Raw genomic sequence first — 25743 nt, 5'->3', positions numbered from 1 at the left:
GGAGGGCCGAAAAGGCCTGTTTCCGGCTGTATATATATGATATGATATGATGAACCTCTAATGTTCCAGAGAATCCAGGACTGTCCAACCACTCTCTGTAGCTAATGCCCCCTAATCCAGACCTCAACATGGCAAACCTTCGCTGCACCCTTCCCAATGCATTTTGTCTATCCTTTCAGTCCCTGGTCAGAAGAGGAAATAGTTACAGTTACGAGTTAAAGATGTACAAACACATTTGAATATAAAGATTATATTAGTGTTCAGCACTGTATTTGGTATCATTAAATCTTTGAAATTTGCTTATGGCAGCTCTAATATATTGCAGTGCTTGTATTTACATTATTTTGTTTGTAGTGTCACTGAATACTGAAAAGAGTTCTGGGCTGTTAAGTCTGTAAGCCTTTACTCGTTTTACACTCTCCCCAGTTTAAGTTCAAGTCAAACTCAAGAAAAAGTTGGATTAAAAAGTGCTGGAGTAACTCAGCGGCTCAGGCAGTATCCCTGGACAACTTGGATAGGTGACGTTTCGGGTCAGGACCCTTCTTCAGATTTTTTTTTAGATATAACCACACGCAGGAGACTAGTGGTTTAAATTGAGCCGCACAACATTATGAGGAACCTAGATGGTAGACAGGAAAGATCTATATCCCCAAAGCAAAAACCAGAGTGGGCTGTTGGAGAAAGTATTAAATGAATTGGTAGAATAATTAGAGGGGAGCGGTCAGGGTCTGGAACTCACTTCCCGAAAGATCAGTCGAGATAGAAACACTCAACGAATTTTCAGAAAGTTCTGAGGAGCAATTTACTGCTAAATTGTTTTCCCCCCATATCCTTCAGTTAATTATGGGGGGTTTTTCTGTTGCTGTTATCTGCTAGCAGAGGAGATATTTTGGACGTTTCTTCATTTTCCTCTGCATGCAGGCCTGCTGATCAACAATCATAAAGAGGGAATGCAATAACAAGGAACTGCAGATGCTGGTTTATATCAAAGAAAGACAAAAAGTGCTGGAGTAACTCAGCGAGTCAGGCAGCATCTATGGAGAACATGTGTAGGTTACGTTTGGGGTCTGGATCGTTCTTCAGACTCTTCAGAACTAGAGGGTAGGGTTTGGTTGGACCGTTCTTCATCAATTGACATAAGATGTGCCAAAGGGTCGCCTTCTGATGCCACAAATGTTCTACGGCATGTTCCAACATCATGCCCTTGTGAGTACAAATACCAACAAACTTCCAGTCATGGACATCCCACCACTGCCATCCCAGGAATATTAACCTCGTCAACTGGCTGCCAGTCTCCATTCCAATCATCTCAATGGAGCTGCAACTTTCAAGATCAATTCAGAGCCTCCTTGTTTCTCAAGTGAATAGTTTTTAAGCAAGGAGTACAATATTGATGTCTAGGTTTGTGGTCTTTCTAAGGTAAACCATCAACAGCATCATTGAAGAACAGGAAACTCTGCATGAAAGCAATTGACACCATATTTAGAAATTGATAATGCTTGTCTGCAGATACAAGGAACTGCAGATGCTGGTTTACCAAAAAAAAGACACAGAGTGCTGGTGTAACTCAGCGTGCCAGTCAGCATCTTTGCAGAACATGCATGGAAAGGCAACGTTTCGGGATCCTTCTTCAGACTGATTGTAGAGGGGGAGTTGGGGAGGGGGGATGTGGGTGGATACACAGGGGCATGGGATGGATGAATACAGCTGAGGAGAATTTAATTGGCAGATGGCTAGACAAAGGCCAGAGATGAAAAGACAAAAGGTGTAAGATAAGGATAAAGAGGGTGATAATTCTCATGTTATTTATTCTAAACCCGAGATCCACTGGTTAAAACTGGGTGGGTGCAACCTTTGCAGCAAAGGCTATTGCTGCCGCCCAAGGATCTTGCTCCAGTATAAAACAATTCCCTGTTAATTTATGGAAAATGTTCACAGATAATAAACCTGGTGGATAAACTGGAACCAGTAATTAAAATTGCACTCCCTTGCGACCTTAACAATGAACGTGGATTTTACCTGTCGAACTGCTCAAACAACTCTCTTACAGTCATTGCGGCAACGGTCACGATGACATACGACATACAGTCATGTTGCTTGCTTAAGGCAAGCATCTTGGCATATCGAGGTGCCACAGGGAAGGATGCCATCGCCCGACCAAGTGACGTGATAGGACAACTCAGCTTCGCTCGTTCTAACGCCTTAAACCTGAAAGAGCAGACAATAGTTTTAACATTAGCTTCATAACTGCATCATACTTAGCTTAAGACAGTTCTAAAATAAAGTGGCCGCAGAAAAGCCTGCAGATGCTGGGATCTTGATCAGAACACAAAGGGTTGGAGGAACTCAGAGGGTCAGGCAGCATCTGTGGAAGGAATGGCAGGCAATGTTTCAGGTTGGACCTGGAGACCAGGAGAGCAGGGGGGAGAGACAGCTGGAAAAGAGGCACGGGTGGTTTGCCCCATTCCACTTCTCTTTTCCAGCTTTCTCACCCAGTCTGAAGGAGAGTCCCGACCCAAAACGTCACCTTTTCATTCCATCCACCGATGCTGCCTGATCAGTTGTGATCCTCCAACACCTTGTTTTTTTGCTCATTTGTAAAGCAAGATTTGAAAAGGCTTGAAAAAATGAGCTAAAGCAGACCAGGCCTGCACTTACCTCCCATGCTTTGGTGGTTCCTCCAAAGCTCCAAGAGAAATGAGCAATTCCTCAGCAGCGATGAGGGACTCTGTCGACGGAGGTGTTGGGAATGGAAAGTTGATCACCTGTGCATAAAGAACCAACTTAGTTGTGCATCTTTCACAGCCATGATATTGTATAGAGTACAAGAGAATGGAAGAATGGAACGGCACGGTGGCGCAGCGTCAGAGTTGCTGCCTTACAGTGAATGCAGCGCCGGAGACTCAGGTTCGATCCTGACTAAGGGCGCTGTCTGTACGGAGTTTGTACGCTTTCCCCGTGACCTGCGTGGGTTTTCTCCGAGATCTTCGGTTTCCTCCCACACTCCGAAGACGTACAGGTTTGTAGGTTAATTAGCTGGGCAAATGTAAAAAAAATGTCCCTAGTGTGTGTAGGATAGTGTTAATGTGCGGGGGTCGCTGGGCGGCGCGGACCCGGTGGGCCGAAGAGCCTGTTTCCGTGCTGTATCTCTAAATCTAAATCTAAAATCCCAATAAGCTTTTAGAAAACACTGATTCAGCCACAACCGGTTTCTTGTGGACAATTCTGGGCTCTGTACTTTAGGAAAGAAGAGATCTTTGAAAGGGCGCAGAAAAAAAGAGATTTACTTGAAACTGTTCCTATTAGCAGAAGGGTCAAGAATCAGAGGGCAAAGAATGAAGATGTTTGTCAAAGGAACAAAAAGGTAATAAAAGGGTTTTACTTTTAAAATGCAGCAAGGGCGGATCTGGAAACACTGGCAGGGGAAGTGGTGGATGTAGAGTTGATAGTGGTGTTTAAGAGCGGCACAGTGGCACTGCGGTGGAGTTGCTGCCTTACAGCGACAGAGACCCAGATTTGATCCTGATTACAGGTGCTATCTGTACAGAGTTTGTACGTTCTCCCTGTGACCGCGTGGGGTTTCTCCGTGTGCCCCAATTTCCTCCCACACTCCAAAGACGCACGGGTTAGTTGGCCATTGGCTTCGGTTAAATTGTAAATTGTCCCTAGTGTGTAGGATGGTGCCAGTGTACCGGTGATCGCTGGTCGGCGCGGACTCAGTGGGCCAAAAAGCCTGTTTCCGCGCTGTATCTCTAAAGCCTAAAGCAAATTATAGAGGTCTGAGGTATCGGCAGGGATCAAACTCTTGAATAAACGCAATGCACTGGAATTCTGCTGCAATTCTATGAATGATGATCCATTTTTTTCACGAATTATTAAAATATACAGGTCCTCAATCTCAAAACACAGGAAGTTAATCTTCCTACAAAAGTACCTTTTCAATGTTCAAGTCTTTCATCTGCAGAACGAGATCGTCAACAGGCCGCCTTGTAATCTCAGCTGCAGAGAATTTCTCAAAGTCAGCAAAAACTGCTGAGGAATACAGCCTGCACACAAATAATTTCTGCATTTAATACCACTGATGTTAAATTCAATGGACAATTGTACTCTCCATCACTGAATCCACACGTGGCATTAATACCACATTTGGAGATTTAAATTCATTTTTGGAGCAGTTTGTTGATATGTAAATATTCACCTTGTTGCATCAAATGGAGAGGTTGCTACAAACAAATGTATTGGTGTGATTTCATGGCCTTGAATTTCTAACAAGGACCATACTTACAGAAGCAATGAGGTAAAAAATCATGGCTACACTCCTTGTTCTGTTCTGGGATTCCAGAATTAATTAATTTATTCTTAAATTTATTAGCTATAGATGAGGCTCTATTTCTAGGAGGCTTACAGGTTCTTTTGTGAAAATGAAAAAGCTTTAGTTTCTGGACCCAGATCAGATCTGCCACATTTTTCAAACTACCTTAAAATTGTTATAAAAGTGTGGATTCCTGTTAAGATTTTTTCCACAACTTTTATCCTTTGTTTTTTTACCACAAATTACTTAATGCACAAAGCGGAATTATACAGCCTTCAGTTTAGCATATCCATTTGCCATTATAGCTGTTCATAGTTTCATGTGAAAAAATCTAAAAGCAACTTAAACAAAAATGGGGTCAACATTTTAGTTTTGCATTTAGAAGTTGCATTTTGTGTTCCAATAATTATTGGAATCCAATAACTTAGTTTATTTAGTTTAGTTTATTGTCACGTGTACTGAAGGTACAGTGAAAAGCTTTTTTTTGTGTGCTACCCAGTCAGCTGGCGGATTTTATACACTTACAATCGATAACATGAACCAAATATCTGTACCCAAGATTTTACCAATTCAGATCCATTAAGAACAATGCAAAACTGTGAGACAGTTCCAAATCTGTCTGAAGAAGGGTCTGGACCCGAAACGTCACTCATTCCTTCTCTCCAGAGATGCTGCCTGTCCCCTCCAACTTTTTGTGTCTATCTCCAAATCTTTGCCATTCTCTATCCAGAGGCATCTAGACCCTCAGCTAATGGGGCTGGTTTTTGAGCATGGAGAAAAACAAGAACCCTGAGATGGGCAGTAAAATGGAAAGGCTGCAAAACGTTAACCATGATCTCAATGAATGATGACATAAGCTCAAAAGACTGTACAATTTACATCTGTATCTATTTCTTAAGGGAGCTTGTCCCTACATTTGGCAGAGGTGATGCTGTTCTCCGCTCACAAGTAACAAAATGTCAGCAATTGACTCTCGCATGTCAAAGTACAGGATGCTGATGCACCATGTTGCTCCAGTTTTCAGAAATGTTATGCAGTCCAGTTACTGACCTGTAACAGTGACCTGGGTCTGTTCGACCAGAACGACCTGCTCTTTGATTAGATGAAGCTTGGGAGATCCAAGTAATTTTGAATGACGACACTCCCGTAACCTTATCATAAAAGCGTTTTTTCACCTTTCCGCAATCCACCACATATTTAACGTTTGGGATAGTGAGAGAGGTTTCAGCTACATTGGTTGCCACCACACACAATCTTGTGCCATTTGGAGTTGGAAGGAATACCTAAGTAATAAAGAATCACAATTTCAGAATAGTGCAAACATATACAGGAGCTCCAAGGTTCTGCAGTCTACGCTAGCAGACTGGTTTTAAGCCAAGATCAATAGGGCCTACTATGTGTACTGTGATCTTTATCCCCCTATACACCTCTAGGAGCTCATCTACTACAGCAGCCTTCTCCACAATTACAGCCTTCTCCACAATTACTCCGATAAATGAAACAAAGTCAGTATCGTTTCCCGGGCCAACAGCTCAATAACTGAGGCTCTAATTACATCGTTGGCTCTGCTTGGCATGCCACACAGTTTGCATGTGCAACATCAGGTTCTTCAAACAGATACTCTATTCTAGTTCAGTCATAAGATTACATTACCAGGACAGAGCGAAGGTATCACAAAATGCTGCAGTAACTCAGCAGGCCAGGCAGCATCTCTGGAGAGAAGGAATGTGTGACGTTTCGGGTCGAGACCCTTCTTCAGACTGACGACACAACTTACCAGGACAGAGAATGGGCTCATGGTTGCACTCAAAGCTACTTGCCCATTGATGACCAGTCAAAGTAGTGAAGGAGCACACAGGATGGAAGCACACAGACATGCTGCAAAAACAGCAGTGACTGGACCACCTCACCTCACCATACCTGTCTGTCCCGTCATTCACCTGCCCCATCTGTGGAAGTGTCTACAGTTCACTCATGTCTCAATAGTTACCTTAGAACTCAGGTGACTGAAGTAGAAGTAAGTTATCCTCAATGCCAAAGAACCTTCTAAAAAGCCAATGTCTATGTATTCCGTCTACTTTAAACTCATCAATGTAAAATTGGAAGATTTAACATTTAATATTTAAATTCAGATATCTGCAAACATAGCTTGTTATCTACAAAATTCTTTAACCTGAAAGTCTAAAACTTGTCAAAATGCAATGTAATTTTTCAATTTGGGGTTTCAAATGATATTAGTGCAACAAAATGACTAACTATCGAAATTATTGTCAAAATTCCTGAACAAATTCACAATTTCCATGGTTAATATTACCACTGTCTTTTTTTTGTGATCATACACACAAGTATGGTTTACTGGCATCTCTGAAAAGTGAAACATCTTTACTTTTTTAGCTGGCAATGTTACATGTATTTTTATTAATGGTGCAAACTGCAACCTTTTTATCTACAAAAAAAAAAAGCATTGAACATTATACAGAAAAGCAACCCAAGGCACAGTAGTTGTAATTTTTCTCGCATGCTGCGACCCACCGTTCAAACGTCAGAGCAGGGAGGAGAAAGCTCACCTTTGCTTGTTTATCTGCTGCCAGCAATGAGTAGAGGGGAAGAACGTAAAGCGGAATGGAAGGATCCGACTTCTCAGCTGTGTGTACAAAGAAATGGATGCTTCAATTCTAATGATCACAAACTTAAGGGAAAGAAAAGTATTCTGTGGACTGAACTGAACTGGCACTAGTACATTAGACCAGCTGCAAGCTTTTTCCTGCAAACGCAACCCTGAATCGTTTCTAGATTTCATTAGAATCACCATACGTAAACAGTAGCATGTGTAACTTGTACAGCAATGGTTTAGTGAAGTCCAGTGGCAGGGCAAAGTGACAGATGCACTCTTCTTCTGGATTTGCATTGGGTCTATTTCAAACATATCCTTAACTACAAACTGCAAATGTCACAGCCAGCACAATTTGGCCCCATCTGATTTTGTATTGCCGCTCTCCCCCCGCCTCCCTCCTTCTCGCTCGCCTTCCAAGTGTGGCACCGACAGTGGAAAAGCAGCGGGCCTCGGCGTTGCTTCTACATCTGTGAAGGGGACTGAAAGCCCTCTCCATCTTCCTGTTGCAAAGTTTGTGTTTCTCACTTTTATTAAACCCTTGGGTGATGCAAAACCTGCCCGCTCGCCCGCCCCACCTCTATAAATCTGCCAGGTCCCAACCTAATGGCTACAAGTGGCTTGAAAATTCAGCATGGGCTTAATGAATTATTTACACGAGTGCGAGTTTATGCAGGTCGCCAGTTGTGTAAGTCGGGGAGTGTCTGCAAGCGTTTGTCTTGTTTTCCATCCTACAAAACAACAAAGTTCTCCCAACATTCTGAGTGAAAAACCCACAAATCATGTACCTTCTTCAGGATCATCAACATCCCCTAAATCCAGATCAAGATCAGAGCCAACTTCATCTTCATCGCCAATCCCTGCCTCTCGATCTTCATTTCCCTCTCCCACTGGCATCGCAGAGTAATTATCAAGATTGATCTTTGGCAAATTCTAAAGGTAATTAAAAATCAAAGTTAGGCCAAACTGTAACCCTGACAGTGCCAAGAAACACTAAGTAGCATCATTGGCAAGTCCATGTAAGGCCAAAGTTTTTAATTGGGAACAAAATTATCCAGATGGCAAATTATATAGATGCTAAAAGTGTCATAATTTGTAACTGCAAGAGTGGGTGCAAACTGTGGATATATCAAAAGCACGGAAATTAGTTAGTTTTTGCACTGTGTGTCAAAACCACAGATTTTGGTGGCACAAAAAAATGGCTTGACACTTATTTGTAGTTCCTGTTCTGTGCTTTTTTAAAATCTGAATTCACAGCCAATCCTGACCTCGGGTGCTGTCTGCATGAAGTCTGTACATTCTCCCTGTGGCCATGTGGGCTTCCTCCGGTTGCTTCACTCTCCTCCCACATCTCAAAGATGTGCGGTTGGTAGATTAATTGGCCACTGTAAATTGTCTCCTTGTGTAGGTGAGCAGTAGAATCAGGGGGGAGTTGAAGAGAATGTGGGGAGAATTTTAAAAATGGGATTAATCTAAGTGGGTGCCTGATGGTTGATGCAGACGACAAGACTAAGGGCCAGTTTCATGCTGTTACTCTCTTAACTATAGCGGTATGATGTTAGAAAAATAATATAATAAATAAAGAGAACAGAGCACATACTGGTTTAGACTTGGCCTTTTTAAACTTCTTTATCGCTTCAACTGAGTCATCAGTAACAGGATCAGCTTCTACAATTTGAAGGGGGAAAAAAAAAAAAATGACCGGACTACAGTTTTTAACCAAGAATAGTACACATATTCCATTTCCTTCTTTATTAAACTTCACAGGAAAAAAATTCTCATGTGCTGTTGTCAATTGTTTGCATACTACAAATGTGTGCACTAATGTTTTTCTTTAGAGGTTACAGTTAAATACTTTGCAATGTGATCGAGCCAATTATCACAAGCATAGTTCATACTCAATGAAAACTACAGGCATGACATATTAGACCATAAGACATAGGAGCAAAGTTGGGCCATACAGCTCACAAGAACACTGCACAACAAGAACATTGAATAAATCTCCTCCCCTCTATTTTAACCATCAGGAACAAAAATCTTCCAATCATTTTTGTTTTCTGGTCAAAAATGTAATCTAAATGTACCACAACTTCAGACAGCATTGCATTGTAAGTCAAATTACAAAGTACCACATGTTTATAACAATTTCAGAACCGGATTTTGCACTACCTGAAGCATACTGCCCAATTGCTAATAAATGGAGAACATTCAGCCACCTAACAACTAAAAGGTTATGAAGAAAGAACAGTAGAAGAAAGGTCCTCCACACACTTTTAAACATTCTCATGTGAATATCCAATTTGTACACATTTGACAAAATATATGGAACGGTTAGTCAAAGACGTTTGACGAAGTCTACAGTGCCATGTATTTACCTTGCAAAGCACTGCCACGCTTGTAGGGGAAAGCTGTTCGCAGCCTTCTGCACAGAGAATGCACTTCGGCCTGACCTGTCAGAAACACCAAGATTCCTCCTGTCCAGAAATAAATGATCACAAATCAAAATTCAGTTCCAGAAGAACCCATCTATATATTTGAGCGACAGTGTATTGTCTCGTTTAAACAAATACTTGGATCTAATTTGGAACGGTCAAAACCACTAAGCTACATTAACACTGAGACACAAGGAACTGCAGATGCAGGAGTCCCGAGTAAAACACAAAGTGCACGAGTAACTCAGCTGGTCAGGCAGCATCTGTGGAGGGAATGGATGAATTGATATTGAGGGAATTGATCCATTCCCTCCACAGATGCTGCCTGACCTGCTGAAGAAATCCAGCACTTTGTGTTTTACTGAAGTTTATTAACATGCAGGGCCAAATGATACACTGCAAAAGTTTAAGTTACAGAAGAGAAATAAGGCACAGAAATAGGGATATTGTTCCACGCAGTCCATGGCCGACCAATAAGCCTTTTTGTAAAAACACTAAACCCACCCTAACCCACTCACCTGTACACCAGGGGTACACCAGTGACCAATTAACCCAGCAAGCTGCACGTATTGAGGATTTGGGAGGAAACCCACATTGTTACATGGAGTGTGTGAAAACTCCTCACAGGCAGCAATGGTTGGTGGTCAGGATTGAACCACGATTGCTGGAACTGCAAGGCAGCAGCTCAACCTGCTGCTCCAGCGTCGCTGTGTTGACGGAATGGGATATTTTTATAAAAGCACGCTTCACGGAATAACCAAATCAACTTTTAGTTTTAAAAATGTTTTGAATGTTAACATTAAACATTGAACCCAAGGTGAAGATTTCAGCTCGCTCAAAAAAAAATCTTCCACTCACCAAAATGAACCTAAAACTCAACACACAAGAATAACATAAAGGTATTAATGGTGATTTTCTTACCTGGAGGTAGCATTCTGTGGATCTTGTTAACTTTCCTAAAAGCCTCCCCTGTGTAGTCATCAAGTGGAGTCCGCTTGTTGAAGTGAACTGTGACAGGAAACTGTCGGGCATCCACCTTAAAGGGTTAGCGGAGATACTATGAATAGTGTAAGAAAATAACTGCAGATGCTGGTACAAATCAAAGGTATTTATTTCACAGAATGCTGGAGTAACTCAGCAGGTCAGGCAGCATCTCAGGAGAGAAGGAATGGGTGACGTTTCGGGTCGAGACCCTTCTTCAGTCTGAAGAAGGGTCTCGACCCGAAACGTCACACATTCCTTCTTCAGTCTGAAGAAGGGTCTCGACCCGAAACGTCACCCATTCCTTCTCTCCTGAGATGCTGCCTGACCTGCTGAGTTACTCCAGCATTTTGTGAAAGGAGATACTATGAATATACCCGACTGTATCAGGAATATATTTTTCCCCACATTATTAAATGATAGTATAGATTGCAGGTGGAAATATGCATAAAATATCACAAAACCCTGAAAGCAGCACCACCAGACTTAGGGTCAGCTTCTTCCCTCCATTATCAAGCTTCTGAATAAGCTGACTTCCATAACATGGAATTAACTTCCATAAGCTGAAGTACTGTTCAATTCACCTCTACCCTATTGACGACATTGGACTTTGCACAAGGAACTAACGCACAACAATTTTGCACTCCATATTGCTCTACCTATCGTTCTAGAGTTTGAACTGATTCTATCTATGTCTGATCTATTTGGATACCATGCAAAACCAAGCTTTTCACTGTACCTTGGTACACTTGACAATAATACACCTAGACCACACTTATAACTCAGGTGGCGCAGTGGTAGTTGCTGCCGTACAGTGAATGCAGCGCCGGAGACCCGGGTTCGATCCCGACTACGGTTGTTGTCTGTACGGAGTTTGTACGTTCCTGTGACCTGCGTGGGTTTTCTCCGAGATCTTCGGTTTCCTCCCACACTCCAAAGACGTACAGGTTTGTAGATTAATCGGCTTGGTAAATGTAAATAAAAATTGTCCCCAATGGGTGTAGGATGGTGTTAATGTGCGGGGATTGCTGGGCAGTGCGGACCCGGTGGGCCGAAGAGATACACCTGCGCACTATCTCTAAACTAAACTTATTTCTTAACAGAACTTAACATTGTGCCCGGTGCGGCTTGGCCGCGGGGCCTAACATCGCTGGTGCGGCTCGGCCGCGGGACTTTTCATCGCTGGTGCGGCTCGGCCGCTGGACTTAACATCGCCCGGGGCGGCTTGGCCGCGGGGCCTTCCATCGCCCGGTGCGGCTCGGCCGCGGGGCCTAACATCGCCCGGTGCGGCTCGGCCGCGGGGCCTAACATCGCCCGGTGCGGCTCGGCCGCGGGGCCTTCCATCACCCGGTGCGGCTCGGCCGCAGGGGGCTAACATTGCCCGGTACGGCTTGGGCGCAGGACTTAGCTGCGCACGGCTCGGTCGCGGGGCCTTCCACCGCCCGGTTCGGCCGCGAGACGTCTCAGCGCCCGGTGTGACTCGGCCGCGGGGACTTCCATCCCCTTGCGGGGACTGTGCGGGTCGGTCGGGGACGAGCTGTGTGTCCGTGGGCGTGGGGAAGAGAGTGGAAGTTTTGTTGCCTCCATCACAGTGAGGGGGTGTTTGGAGTCACTGTGATGGACGTTTGTGTTAGGGTCATGTGTCTTGTGTTCTTTTTTGTGTGTGACTGCTATGTAGTTTCGTTCGGTACCTTGGTACCGAATGACAAATAAAGCTCTGTTGAACTGTTGAACTGTTGAAAGCTTCTGCCATACATTAGCAATAATAATGTTACCTTAACGACAGGGGGAGAGGTTGGAAACAGTCTTTTGTTTTCTGTGAAATCCTCCACACGAAGAGTGGCTGACATTACAATCAGTTTCATTGGCTGTCGTTTCTGTAAGGAACATACAGTGAGGACTTGTGTCATATGCAGAGGCATTTATATACAGGCAAATCTCCGTTACTTGAATAACCGTAACGTTGTGGTCACCTTTCTTACATAAAGTATCCACTATCATTTTTCATTAGTGAAAGCTGGTTGCATGCATCAAAAGGGTGATGAAAAGAAAGGTATTTCGAATTAAAGATACATATTTTTATCCCTACACCATTGTGGCTTCAAGATGGGAGAAATCATTCTGACAACAAACAGAAAGATACAATTTACTCCTGCGCCTTTGCCCCAGATTGGAAGGAGGCAAGAGTCATAGTCATACAGCGTGAAACAGGCCCCATGGCGCAACTCATCCATGCCAACCAAGATGGCTCTAAGCCATTCCCATTTGCCCACGTTTGGCCCGTATCTCTCAAAATCTTTTCTCTCCATGTAACTGTCCAAATGTCTTTTAACTATTGTTATTGTACCTGCCTCAATTACTTCCTCTGGTGACCTGTTCCACCTCAAGGATACCCTGGAGTTATTGTTTGATGTAGATGTCTGCCTGATTTTTTTCCATCTGTCACACTGGCAAGAGGCAAGTTTAGTTTAATGCAGAGAAGTGGAAGGATGCAAGACCAATAGCACAGTTTTAAATGATATTGTAGTGGGTCTGGACGCGGCAGGAATCAGGCAAAACGCCAAGAATTAACAATAACTAATGCAGCATCAGACCAACCACTCTCTTCTGTCTCCCGCACGAGTAAACTCTAGCCCATTCAGGCAAACCCTGTAACTCCAGACCCCTCTACAGCCCTGTCCACTCAGTGCCGAGGGGGATGACCCAGGGAGTGGCCTAACCCCCAGGCACCGCCACAATATATATATATTTGATGAGCTCGAAGAACTATATTCTGCAATCTGTATCTTCCCCTTTGCTCTATTTATTGTATTTAAGTGACTTGGCTGTATTTATCTAGGTGGTGTAGTTGATCTGTTTGGATAACATGCAAAACAAAGCTTTTCACTGTACCACGGTACATGTGACTAATAATAAACCTAAACCTAAAGATAACCTAAAGATATGCAGAAACAGAAAAAAACTGGAGCGCATATGTTACATAAGTTGTTGAAGTGCAAAGCACATGATCCTGGAACTTTAAAAAGTGTTATGGAGAGTGTAAAAGCAGGAAAGCTATGTTGAACCCTTGCTTTTCTTTGTTTGATCGTGTCTAGATTGTGTTTGATTCTAGTCATCTACTTTTGGGAAGGATGTGAAGGCTCTGGAGAGGGCCCGTGAAATATTTACAATTCCAGAGAAGAGAGTTTTCGGTAATAAGGTGAGGCAGGAGAAGATGTGTTTCCTTTACCTTGAAGCACAGATAGAGATTTGATGGAGATATACAAGATCATGAAAGAGAATCATTTGCCGGCCATAACGAATAGGACTAATGGGAATAAATCTACTAAGAGTCAGCATAAATCACATTGGCCTCCTTTGTGGCCCTTTTTGCTAAAGGGATCAGGGGGTATGGAGAGAAGGCAGGTACAGGTTACTGAGCTGGATGATCAGCCATGATCATATTGAATGGCGGTGCAGGCTCGAAGGGCCGAATGGCCTACTCCTGCACCTATTTTCTATGTTTCTATGTTTCTATGTTTCTAAATCTATTCAGTGATTAAACCACAGCTGAGATTAGTGGCTTGTTACAGTGCGGAAATTAAGAATGGTAAACGTAAACTATATCACACAGCTACCCCGCCTTATTCTTTGATGTTTAGGTAATAAACCACCTCAAGGGGTCTCCTTTCTATAAACAAGTCATTAAATAAATGTAATGTTGATTATCCCTTGAAGGGTCACAATTAGCAAACCGTTTTGTCTTGGAGGTCAGGGGGGTAATTGTGAATGATACAATTGATATGTGACATTTAACTAGGTCTATGCACAAGACTAAAAGAGCAGGTGATAATTCTTTTTTACCTTTTCTCGAAGAGGAACAATACGAGACAGCAGACCAATCAGGATGTCTGTGTACACACTCCGTTCGTGAGCTTCATCAATAATGATCACTTTATATTTTGTGAGCAGGAAATCCTGTAAGAATTGAAACATTTTTCAACATTTCAGGCTGCAACTGAAGCCACTTAATCTTTGCAGACAAGTTTTTCTGAGACTAATAAGGTCCCACGGCCCATTGCTGTCAATTGGTAAATCATAGATGTTATGGAAAATTGTTGCTAACATATAATCAGTCATCAACAATAAAAGTTGAATAATTTGCTCACAATGCACTCAAGTAAATCCATTTAACTCACCCTCTGTACTTCTTTTAGAAGGACACCATCTGTCATAAACTTTATTTTCGTGTCTTCAGTTGTATTTCCCTCATATCGTATTTGATATGAAACCACCCTTCAGAAGCAACAAGTTAAATATTCAGTGTTGCCACAGCATGCAACAGAAAAAGACAGTGCAGTAATATCTACTTGAATGCATACCAGGTGAGAACAGAATGGATAGAGAACTACAGGTGAGAGGGGGAATGTTTAATTGAGATGTACGGGGCAAGATTTTCTTTTTACAGAGTGGCGAGGGCCCGGAACCCGCTGCCAGGGGTGGTGACGGAGGCAGATGTTATAGTGGCCTTTAAGAGGCTTTTAAATAGGCGCATAGAAATGCAAGGAATAGAAGGATATGGATCACGTACAGGCAGATGAGATGAGTCTAACTTGGCAACATGTTCAACGCAAACATCGTGGTCCAAAGGGCTCATTCCTGTGCTGTACTGTTCTATGTTCCACAACCAGAATGTCACTCACGCATTTCCTACTCCTGTGTTCAACTTTGAAGTTGGCATGCGACTCATTGCTCATCAAAAAGGTAAGCTTCAATCATATTTAAAAGTAGAATTCTGATCTCTGTAAAAGTGGGATGGACTTCAAGTACTTGCTCGCTTACAGTAAGTTCACAGGAAAGAGATAAAGATTTTTACCTTTGCGAGAGATTCATTTCTTTGGCAACTCGTTGGGACATGCTTATAGCTGCTACCCGTCTGGGCTCTGTGATGCCAATGATTCCATCACCACTATGGGCAGTAATCAGAAAAACACCGACAGTCTGATGTTAGCTTCAATTAGCTTCACATTTATTCTAAACAATAATGAGATCCACAAAACTTGAAATCCATAATTAAACATGGCAACACATAATTTGCACTGTCTTCATTTGGCTCCCCCTTCTTTAATCTCAGCAAAACCCTCCATTTCCTTCTCCTCATCCTTCCCAAAAGTAGATGACTAGAATCAAACACAATCTAGACACGATCAAACAAAGAAAAGCATGGGTTCAACGTAGCTTTCCTGCTTTTACACTCTCTATAACACTTTTTAAAGTTCCAGGATCATGTGCTTTCCACTTCAACAACTTATGTAACATATGTGCTCCAGTTTTTTCTGTTTCTGCATATCTTTAGGTTTATTATTGGTCACGTGTACCGAGGTACAGTGAAAAGCTTTGTTTTGCATGCTATCCAAACAGATCAACTATACCACCTAGATAAATACAGCCAAGTGACTTAAATACAATAAATAGTGCAAAGGGGAAGATACAGATTGCAGAATATAGTTCTTCAAGCTCATCAAATATAGCTTGAAGAACTATATTCTGCAATCTGTATCTTCCCCTTTGCACTATTTATTGTATTTAAGTCACTTGGCTGTATTTATCTAGGTGGTATAGTTGATCTATAACATATGTTACATAAGTTGTTGAAGTGGAAAGCACATGATCCTGGAACTTTAAAAAGTGTTATGGAGAGTGTAAAAGCAGGAAAGCTATGTTGAACCCATGCTTTTCTTTGTTTGATCGTGTCTAGATTGTGTTTGATTCTAGTCATCTACTTTTGGGAAGGATGAGGAGAAGGAAATGGAGGGTTATATATATATATATATAGTGATCTACACTGGTCAATGCAGGTTCAATAGTTTAACACAACTTCTTTTAAATTTTAAGCCACAAGCAATAATCTTCTATTGGATAATATTGATTTATACATGGTGATTAAAAAAATGGCACATCTTGTTAATGGCATTTAATGGAAAATTAGGTTAGGTGTAAGGCACCTAATCTTGCACGTGAATGTTTAGCAAAACAAACATTTTGCAAATGTTTTTATTTGAATTGATATTTCATTCAACCAAGATAAATAGAATAGCTATAAATATTTCACCCACTCAAACATTTTCAAATGAATTACAAGGTTGAATGCTGTAATTTAAATACATTTGTATAGGTTTACTATAAATTTTATATTACAAAGACAGAATAAAATTAGACAAATGCATGAGAAATTGATATTTTCCATTAGTATTCAGAGGAATGGGGAACACTTTTCATTTGCTAATATTTTACCACTAAATATGTTCACAATTGGAAATATAGACAACTTTTTATAAATATTTAGAACGGTAGAAACAAATGGCAGATGCTGGTTAATACGCCAAAGAACACATAGTGCTGGAGTAACAGCAGGTCAGGCGGCATATCTGGAGAACATGGACAGGTGACGTTTCAGGTTCGGGACCCTTCTTCAGACTGATTGTGGAGGGGAAAGGGGTGGCGAAAGAAGGCGAGAAAAGAGGAGAGGCAGAACAAAGCGTGGCAGGGAATAGGTTGACATGGGCGAGGGGGATATTTTGACAGGCAGATGATTGGAACAAAAGCCACAGATATGAACAACAGGCGCAAGATAGTTTTGAAGAGTTGCGGATTGCGAAGTTTGGGGGAGGAAGGTGGGAGGTGGGGGTGGGAAAAATAGGTGGGAGTCCAGGTGAAGCCCAGGAAAGGGGGCGCAAAGACAAGAGACGATGTGTGGGGGAAAGGAGGGGTGGCGTTAGTTAGAGGTTAATTTGAATTGTAGAATTCAATGTTCATACCGTTGATGCTACCCAAATATTGGAATTGCCGTTGTTGAGCGTACCTGGCATATCCAGCTTCATAGAGGAACTGGGGGACTTGTGTTGTTTTACCACTGCCTGTCTCACCACACACAACTACAATTGGGTTATGTTTAATGGCCTCCATGACAACTTGTTCCTCTGCTAGAATTGGTAACTTGAGGCGATCTTCCTGGAAGAACGATCAGAAAACACATCTACTCAAGAGAGTAAAATCATCTATTGATTAACACAGCAGATGCAATAATAATATTAATGGAATAAAATGTTTTCTCCCCCGTCACGACCCAACTGGGGTGACCTATGTCACGAGATGGAGAAACACACCAAATTACAAAGTACAAGCCAAACCTGTAACTTTGTAATTTGGAGCCATTGAGTTAAACCTTGCTACAAAAGTTGAGTAGAAATTGTTAACAAGTTTGCAAGTTATTATTCATAATTTGTAGTGACCACTTGCAAACAATATCAAAATCTCCATTTTCAAACAAGATATTTCAACAGCTGAATTTTATGGAGACCCAATGAACTGCAGATGCTGGATTCTTGAGAAAAACACAAAGTGCTGGAGGAACTCAATGGATTAGGCAGCATCTGTGGAGGGAATAGACAGGTGATGCAGTCTGAAAAAGGGTTCTGGTCCGAAACTTCGCCCGTCCATTCTGTCTACAGATGCTGCCTGACCAGCTGAGTTCCTCCAGCACGTTGTGTTTCGCTTAATTTTATATAAGGCATAGAAACTATTGTAAAAATTCCATACATCAGGACAAGACACCATTTATGTAAATCAAAACACATGCTGACCCATTTTGATCTGTTCAATGTGTATATTGTGTTACAGACATATAATTTGTAGGGTCCAGATAAGACTGTGTCTGGGATATTGTGGACAGGTGTTTCTCCCTAGCTACAGATATACCTGTGATAGAGAGGGCAATGATGGTTCTTCATCAGATTATCATCTAGGTTGGTGGAGTTGCCCTCCGAGGAGAGGTTAAGAAGATTGAGGTGATCTCAGTGAAGTGTGTTTCCACCAATGGCTTGTCCAGAATCAGAGATTACAATCTCAAATAAGGATAAAGATACGACTTATTTCTCATGATGAGGGTAATGGGGTTAATGCAGGAAACTGGGGTTGAGGTAGAAGATCAACGGCCATTTTATTGAGTAACAGAACAAGCTTGATGAAACACTTTTGCTTTGCTTCGTTATGGTCTCATGCAGATGATAAAGTTATCAAGGAAGTTGAAAGAAATTCTCTTTCTGTATGTAGGTTAATTGGCTGGGTAAATGTAAAAATTGTCCCTAGTGGGTGTAGGATAGTGTTAATGTACGGGGATCGCTGGGCGGCACGGACTTGGTGGGCCGAAAAGGCCTGTTTCCGGCTGTATATATATGATATGATATGATGATATGTATCAAGCAGAGTTTGTCACGCCTTCATATTCCAGTTACGCATGTTATGAATATAAAATAAATCTTGTGACAAGTATGTACAAAGATGGTAGCATGACAGCAGAATATTGTTTTAGGCTAAGTGAAACGATAACAGAACAAGTTTGAGAAAAAAGAATGAGAATTTGCATTTTTAAAACAGTAAATCCAATCTTTATTATCCGCTAAAGATAGACTCAAAGTGCTGGAGTAACTCAGTGGGTCAGGCAGCATCTCTGGAGAAAAAGGATGGGTGACGTTTTGGGTCAGAACCCTTCTTCAGACCCGAAACGTCACCTATCTTTTTTATCCAGAAAAAACTCTGCCTGACCCGCAGAGTTACTTCAGCACTTTGTGTCGATCTTCGGTATAAACCAGCATCTGCAATTCCTTCCTACACTATATTATCTACTGATACCAAAAGGGAAGTGAGGTTAAGTTGCAAATGAAAATAGCAATTTACAGTTTATCACAATACCTGAATCTTTGGGACCCTGTTCACTGGAATGAAAATTGCCGGCTCTGAGGAAGGCTGCATTGAGTTTTGACTAGTTTCCTTCTTCACCAATGGCTTCTTTGTCAGTGCTTCTGAAGTGCTCGGGTTTTGAATTTGTTCATTGCTGACATTCTTCTCGATTGTATTTGGCCGCGTGGGGTCTCTTTCTTCACTTTCTACATCATCCACTTGTTCCTCCTCAGTATCTGAACTGTCTGCAGATGTGCTGGTTTCAGACTCTAGTGCTTGCTCCACAACCTCAGAGTTTCTTCTGAATCTTTTCCTGTTCGCCCCACTAACACTGCTGATTCGGCACTCACTGTCAACTTCAGGTTCAGACCTAGGATGTAGAAAGTTGTCAATCCTTTACTATATAAAAAAAAGAAAGTCCAGTATGCATGTTATTAATTCAGCATTTCCCTGTATCACAGGGAATGCAAAACAGATAAACTATTATGGTTGTGCAGCTGGTAGAGCCCTGCTTTACAGTGCCAGGGACCCTGGTACAACCCTGACTCCAAGTGCTGTCTATGTAGAGTTTGCGCATTCTCCCTGTCACCGACAGGCTTGTATACACTTGAATTTAGAAGGATGAGAGGGGATCTTATCGAAACATATAAGATTATTAAGGGGTTGGACACGTTAGAGGCAGGAAACATGTTCCCAATGTTGGGGGAGTCCAGAACCAGGGGCCACAGTTTAAGAATAAGGGGTAAGCCATTTAGAACTGAGATGAGGAAAAACTTTTTCAGTCAGAGAGTTGTAAATCTGTGTAATTCACTGCCTCAGAAGGCAGTGGAGGTCAATTCTCTGAATCCATTCAAGAGAGAGCTAGATAGAGTTCTTAAGGATAGCGGAGTCAGGGGGTATGGGGAGAAGGCAGGAACGGGGTACTGATTGAGAATGATCAGCCATGATCACATTGAATGGTGAAAACGCCATAATTATTTCAGAATCGGCAGACATACGGAAAGAGCTGCTTTATGTCAAATTGTCCACAAGTAGTGTTCCTGAAACTGAAAGTTCCCCTAAGAGTCCAATTCTCCAAATGATAATTCAAAGGGAATTCTAATAAATTTGATGAAAAGGCTGTGACTTTAGATTTACAAATGTACCAAGAAAACATTTTTTGAATCTTTGGTGTGCAGATTCAAATAAATAAAGAAACAAACTGGTGGAAGAACTTACATAGGTGACGCTTCGGGTTGGGAGCCTTCTTTAGTCTGACCCGAAACATCACCTATCCATGTTGTTCAGGGTGTTGTGTAGGAAGGAACTGCAGATGCTGGTTTAAACCGAGGATAGACACAAAAAACTGGGGGTCAGACAGCAACTCCGGAGAAATAGGAGACATTTCGGGTCGAGACCTTCGGGTCGGGTTTGTTCAGGTGTTGCTTGACCTGTTGAGTTACTCCAGCACTTTGTGCCTTTATTTTGTAAACCAGCATCTGCAGTTTCTTTTTTCTATATGCTGGAGAAACGTAGCAGGTCCAGCAGCATCTGTGAAGGGAAATGGACAGTTCTCGTTTCTTGTTAGGACCTTTCATCAGAGCTGGCTCTAAGGTCTATCAAGCTGATTATGGGATAATGGCAAGTGAACTAAAATCTGGTTGACAACAGCCCGATTCCATCCCCCGTGGACTTGGAGAGGGAGTTCCTGGTTGTAACTCTTTCCGTACACTTTGTAACTAAATATGCGATATTTATTCACCAAATAATTCTGTTGAACAATAAGAAAACAACATACAGTTTAGTCTGGTACAAGCGTTCACCAATGCCAATTTTTGAGGTGGTGTATAAAAGCTTCATCTCAGACTCCGGAACTTGACATTCTGCCAATTTACTCAAAATATCTTTCCTCTGTGATTAAACAAAAATGGAAGAGAATTGGAAAGGTTATCAACAAGACAAAATTATGCATTTATTTAAAGATCAAACAAAATATTCCTTTTAGTACTCGACATAAATTAACTGGGTGAAACTGAATCTTGACTACCACTTGTTACAGCCAGTAGGAGGTTAGTTTAATCGGTAGTTTAATCTAATCGTCCTTTAGAGTTGAATTTAACTTTAAATGAAGGAGATAACGGGGTACTGATTGATAGTGATCAGCCATGATCGCATTGAATGCGGTGCTGGCTCGAAGGGCTGAATGGCCTACTCCTGCGTCTATTGTCTATAAACATTCTTCAGAAAAACCTGCAGAACAGCTATTCAAAAATAAATTTGCACAATATGGATCCTACATGAAATCAATGTTAAAGTAGCTATACCAAATGGAATCATCCAACATCAGTATTAAATACTGAACATTGATACCTGAGCTTTCTTTTTCTTCTGCTCCAAAATTTTCTCCAGCTGTTTCCTTTGTTTTTTGTTCAGGGGTTTCTTTGATACCCTAACTTCCTTGTTCTCCCGCATTCTTTTGGCTCTTTTTGACGGTAGAACCAGTACGTTACATTCATCTAGTCCTTTTAACGCAACTCCATCTGCAAAAGCACAAACGATTGAAAATTTCAATCGTGTATGTCCAGCATCGAGCGCAAAGTCATGCTGCACAACCTAGCACTATTTACACACATAAATATATTACAACAAAATATTTTTTATAGTTCAGTTAATCAATCAGCCTGGAAATGATTATTTACACTTGAATTTGGAGAAAGAAAGGAACGAGAAAGAAAAAGGGAAAGAGAGAAAGAGAAAGAAAAAAGAGAACGAGAGAGAAAAAAGAATGAGAAAGAGAAAAAGAAAAACGATGAGAGAAAAAGAAAGAGAAAGACTGGCTTGACAATACCTCCGGGTTCTGCAGACCACACAGGAATCTAGCTTTCGATATTCTTTTAAAATTAGAATTAGATCTGACATGCAAGGTTTAATCCAGTAAAGGTGTTCAAGGTATTTATCATTGCTCCTCCTTGTGTACAATTCTTAACAGTTTAGCCCTTTCATAGGATCTACACACTAGGTCATGGAATCATGGAGCCCCTTGAACCTATCCACAGTAAACCCATCTACCCGCATTAGGCTCATAGCCTTCTGTGCCTTGGCAATACACATTTGGAATTGCCAAAACATAGAAGTGTGTACAGAAAGGTATAGAAGTGTGAAAACGTACACCTCCAGAATCAGGGACAGTTTCTTCCCAGCTGTTATCAAGCAACTGAACCATCCTACCACAACCAGAGAGCAGTCCTGAGCTACTATCTACCTCATTGGTGACCCTCGGACTATCTTTGATCAGACTTTATTAGCTTTCTCTTTCACTACACGTTATTCATGTTATTCTCTTTAACACATATCTGTGAATGGCTCGGTTGTATTCATGTATTGTCTTTCCGCTGACTAGTTAGCACGAAACAAAAGCTTTTCACTGTTCCTCGGTACGCACGACAATTAATCTAACTAATCTATATGTTTTTAAATGTCATTTCCTATCTGCCTCCACCACCTCCTCAGGCAACACATTCCAGACCAACCATATTGAAATCCCCTCCAAATCAACTTCTCATCTTAAATCCTCTAGTCTTGGGCAACTCCACAGGGGAAAAAAATTACTATGTACTCAAACCTATTCCCAATGTCATTTTATATACCTCAATCAGGTCGCCCCTCAATCATTTTGGCTCCAGGGAAAACAAACCCTGTCTATCCACTCTGTTTATAATTGAGTGCTCCATCCCAGACAACAACCTGGTGAATCTTGTGAGATGGACACAAAGTGCTGGAGTTACTCAGCATCTCTAGAAAAAAAGGATGAGTGACGTTTTGGGTTGGGTCTCTTCTTCAGACACCTCCTCTCAGAAATCTTCCCTGCACTCACATCCTTTAATGAATATTGCGCATTATATTCAGATAACATTAGAATTACTTTAATGAAGCTGCAAGCCAGAGTGTCTACTATTCTGACACTAGACTACAGTCAGTGATTATCCAGAAGTTTGTTTTTTAGTTCAGCAGTGTACATCACTAGCGAGAAGATTATAAATTTCTTATTCAACCCGTTATTTTCTCATACACACCTTCCAGATCAATCTCAACCTTGACACAATCACCGGGTGGCTTTGACTTGCTTGCCACCGTACTTTGCTGAAGTCGAGCCTTCCAGTTGTGCCTTTTACGTAATCTTCCCATTGTCGAAAATTTGCAATCTGTCACCGAGGAAAAACATGAGCTGTCAAAGAAGAGGCAACAGGAATGTGGGTGGAGGACTGATTAAAAAATAGCATCAGAGCTCGGCGGCACGAAGCTCTGGGTCAACCCGTTGGGGGGGGGGCGGCCGATGGACATAGGGGTACACAGAGCCCAGAAGCTAAGGGGGTGACACAGACCCTGAGTTCAGGGGAGGATGGGAGGTGGCATCTTAGAGCTCAGGGTCAAGGGGGGAGACACAGAGCCTGAGTTCAAGGGTCGAGCATAGTCATAGACCTCAGAGAGGGGATACAGAGAGCCCGGTGTCGAGGGTGGGGGGAAAGAACAGTCAGACTAAGGGAAGGATCTGCACTCCGCCCACTGACCCTCCACCCCTTTCACCCTCCCAGCTCTCTACCCCCCCCCCCCCCCAGATCTATCCCCTCACCCACTGCCTTCTCTCTCTCCCTTCTCCTCCCCTCCCTCAGCCTCTCCCTCCCTCTCCCTCCTCCCTCTCCCCTTCACAGCCTCCCTCTTCCTCTCCCTCTCTCCACTGCTCCTCTCCCCCTCCCCTCTCCTGTCACTCTCTCTCCTCTCCCCACTCCTCTCCTCTCCATCTCCCCTTCACTGCCTCCTCCTCTTCCTCTCCCTCTCCCCTCCCCTCCTCCCTCCCCTCCTCTCCCCACTCTCTCTCCCCTCTCCTCTCCCCACTCTCTCCTCTCCTCTCCCCACTCTCTCTCCTCTCCTCTCCCCCCTCTCTCTCCCTCGCCTCTCCTCCTCCCTTCCTCTCTCTCCCCCTCCCCACTCTCCCCCTCCCCACTACCTCAGGTTTCACCCAAACGTGCTTCTCTCCCGTCCCCCCCCACACACATGTCCCCACCGGAAGTGTCCGCCGGCACCCGCCAATGTGATTCCGGCTGCAACCGTCGGCGCCGAAAACAGTTCCGGCGACAACCAGCGTTGTTGAGCGAGGAAGGAGCCGCAGATGCTGCTCGACACCGAAGACAGACACAACACGCCGGAGCAACTCAGCGGGACAGGCAGCATCTCTGCAGGGAAGGAATGGGTGACGTTTCCTCCTTCTCTCCAGAGACGCTACTACCTGTCGAACGGATCAACCATCCACAGACAGAGCCAGTCTACTACTCTGAGATGGAGACCAAGGGATCATCCTGGGGGGGGGGGGGGGGGCTGTCAAAATACTTCTCACAACTACACATTCCCCCCCACTTTTGTTCTTTAAACCCGTCAGAATCAAACCTCCTTCGAAAATTCTGTCAGAGCCGCTGCTTTAAACTGGATTTTATGCTGAATGAGGACACAAAATGCTGGAGTAACAACTCAGCAAGACAAGCAGCATCTCTGCAGAGAAGCAATGGGTCATGTTGACTAGGTGCACCGACAAGAGTGATAGTGATGTTGTTGTCTCTCCCTCTCCTTCCCCTCCTCTCCTCTCCTCCTCTCCTCTCCCCCCCCCCTCCCTCCTCTCCTCTCCCCCCTCCTCTCCTCTCCTCTCCCCCTCCTCTCCTCTCCTCTCCCCCCTCCTCTCCTCTCCTCTCCCCCCTCCTCTCCTCTCCCCCCTCCTCTCCTCTCCCCCTCCTCTCTCTCCCCCCTCCTCTCTCTCTCTCTCCTCTCTCCCCTCTCTCCTCTCTTCTCTCCTCTCTCCCCCCTCATCTCCTCTCCCCCTACTATCCCCTCCCCCCCTCTCTCCCTTCTCCCTCTCCTCTCACCCCTCCTCTCACCTCTCCTCTCCTCTGCCTCCTCTACTCTCCCCCCTCCCCTACCTCGACAAGGAATTCAGTAAGGCGTTTCACTAAGTTCTACACTGGGAAAGGTTAAATCCCATGGCAACCAGGGGGTAATTTGGCATTCACATCAGAAATTGGCTTGATGATAGGAGGCACAGTGTGAAGATAAATGCTTGTTTTGGTAGAGTAACTTTCCCTCTGCCCTCCACCTATTGGAAGTTAAGAGTAACTGCCCTCTACTTTCGGGAAGTTAGGAGTAACTTTGCCCTCCACATGAGGAGGAGTCCAAGCATAATGTGTGATACTCCAATTGAGGTCACACATCAAAGTGAAGACGTTTTAAGGTTAGCCCTTGAAATAGAAGGTATTTATTCACAAAATGCTGGAGTAACTCAGCAGGTCAGGCAGCATCTCAGGAGAGAAGGAATGGGTGACGTTTCGGGTCGAGACCCTTCTTCAGACTGAACCCAAACGAACGTCACCCATTCCTTCTCTCCTGAGATGCTGCCTGACCTGCTGAGTTACTCCAGCATTTTGTGAATAAATACCTTCGATTTGTACCAGCATCTGCAGTTATTTTCTTGTATAGCCCTTGAAATAGCATGGGTTCAGGGGAGATGGGGTCATAGACTCTGGTAATTCTGTGAGTAAATAGGAACTGCTGTTTTTCAGAGCAATGAGGTTTAAAATAATACCGAGATAGGTTTTGCGAGTTATTTTATTGTTAGCACCACGTGGGGGAGCTTTATGCCAGTAAAACTGACAGGAGCAATGTTTCTT

General features: G+C 43.0%; 1 protein-coding gene across 2 annotated transcripts in view; it reads right to left on the bottom strand.

Moving 5' to 3' along the window:
• The window catches only part of dhx37 (DEAH (Asp-Glu-Ala-His) box polypeptide 37), a 40373-nt gene extending 16174 nt beyond the window's left edge, over positions 1–24199 (bottom strand). Inside the window, exons 1-19 of one of the 2 annotated variants that reach the window (XM_078421174.1) lie at positions 24096–24199; positions 23107–23235; positions 21404–21573; positions 20832–20944; positions 19067–19424; positions 17178–17326; positions 15192–15284; positions 14515–14611; positions 14180–14293; positions 12112–12213; positions 10277–10391; positions 9299–9397; positions 8524–8591; positions 7712–7856; positions 6880–6956; positions 5363–5595; positions 3935–4046; positions 2659–2765; positions 2020–2208 (exon numbers count right to left, since the gene is read on the bottom strand). In XM_078421174.1, coding sequence (XP_078277300.1) covers positions 2020–2208; positions 2659–2765; positions 3935–4046; positions 5363–5595; positions 6880–6956; positions 7712–7856; positions 8524–8591; positions 9299–9397; positions 10277–10391; positions 12112–12213; positions 14180–14293; positions 14515–14611; positions 15192–15284; positions 17178–17326; positions 19067–19424; positions 20832–20944; positions 21404–21573; positions 23107–23218 — 2453 coding nt within the window. In that variant the 5' untranslated portion in view covers positions 23219–23235; positions 24096–24199. The other variant, XM_078421172.1, reaches the window with a different exon arrangement.
• Between the last annotated feature and the right edge of the window lie 1544 nt (positions 24200–25743).

This window comes from Rhinoraja longicauda, chromosome 25 (genome assembly GCF_053455715.1).
Source record: "Rhinoraja longicauda isolate Sanriku21f chromosome 25, sRhiLon1.1, whole genome shotgun sequence".
NCBI lineage: Eukaryota > Metazoa > Chordata > Chondrichthyes > Rajiformes > Arhynchobatidae > Rhinoraja > Rhinoraja longicauda.
The sequence above is the reverse complement of the archived record's forward strand: the minus strand, read 5'-3'. Positions and strand labels throughout refer to the sequence as shown.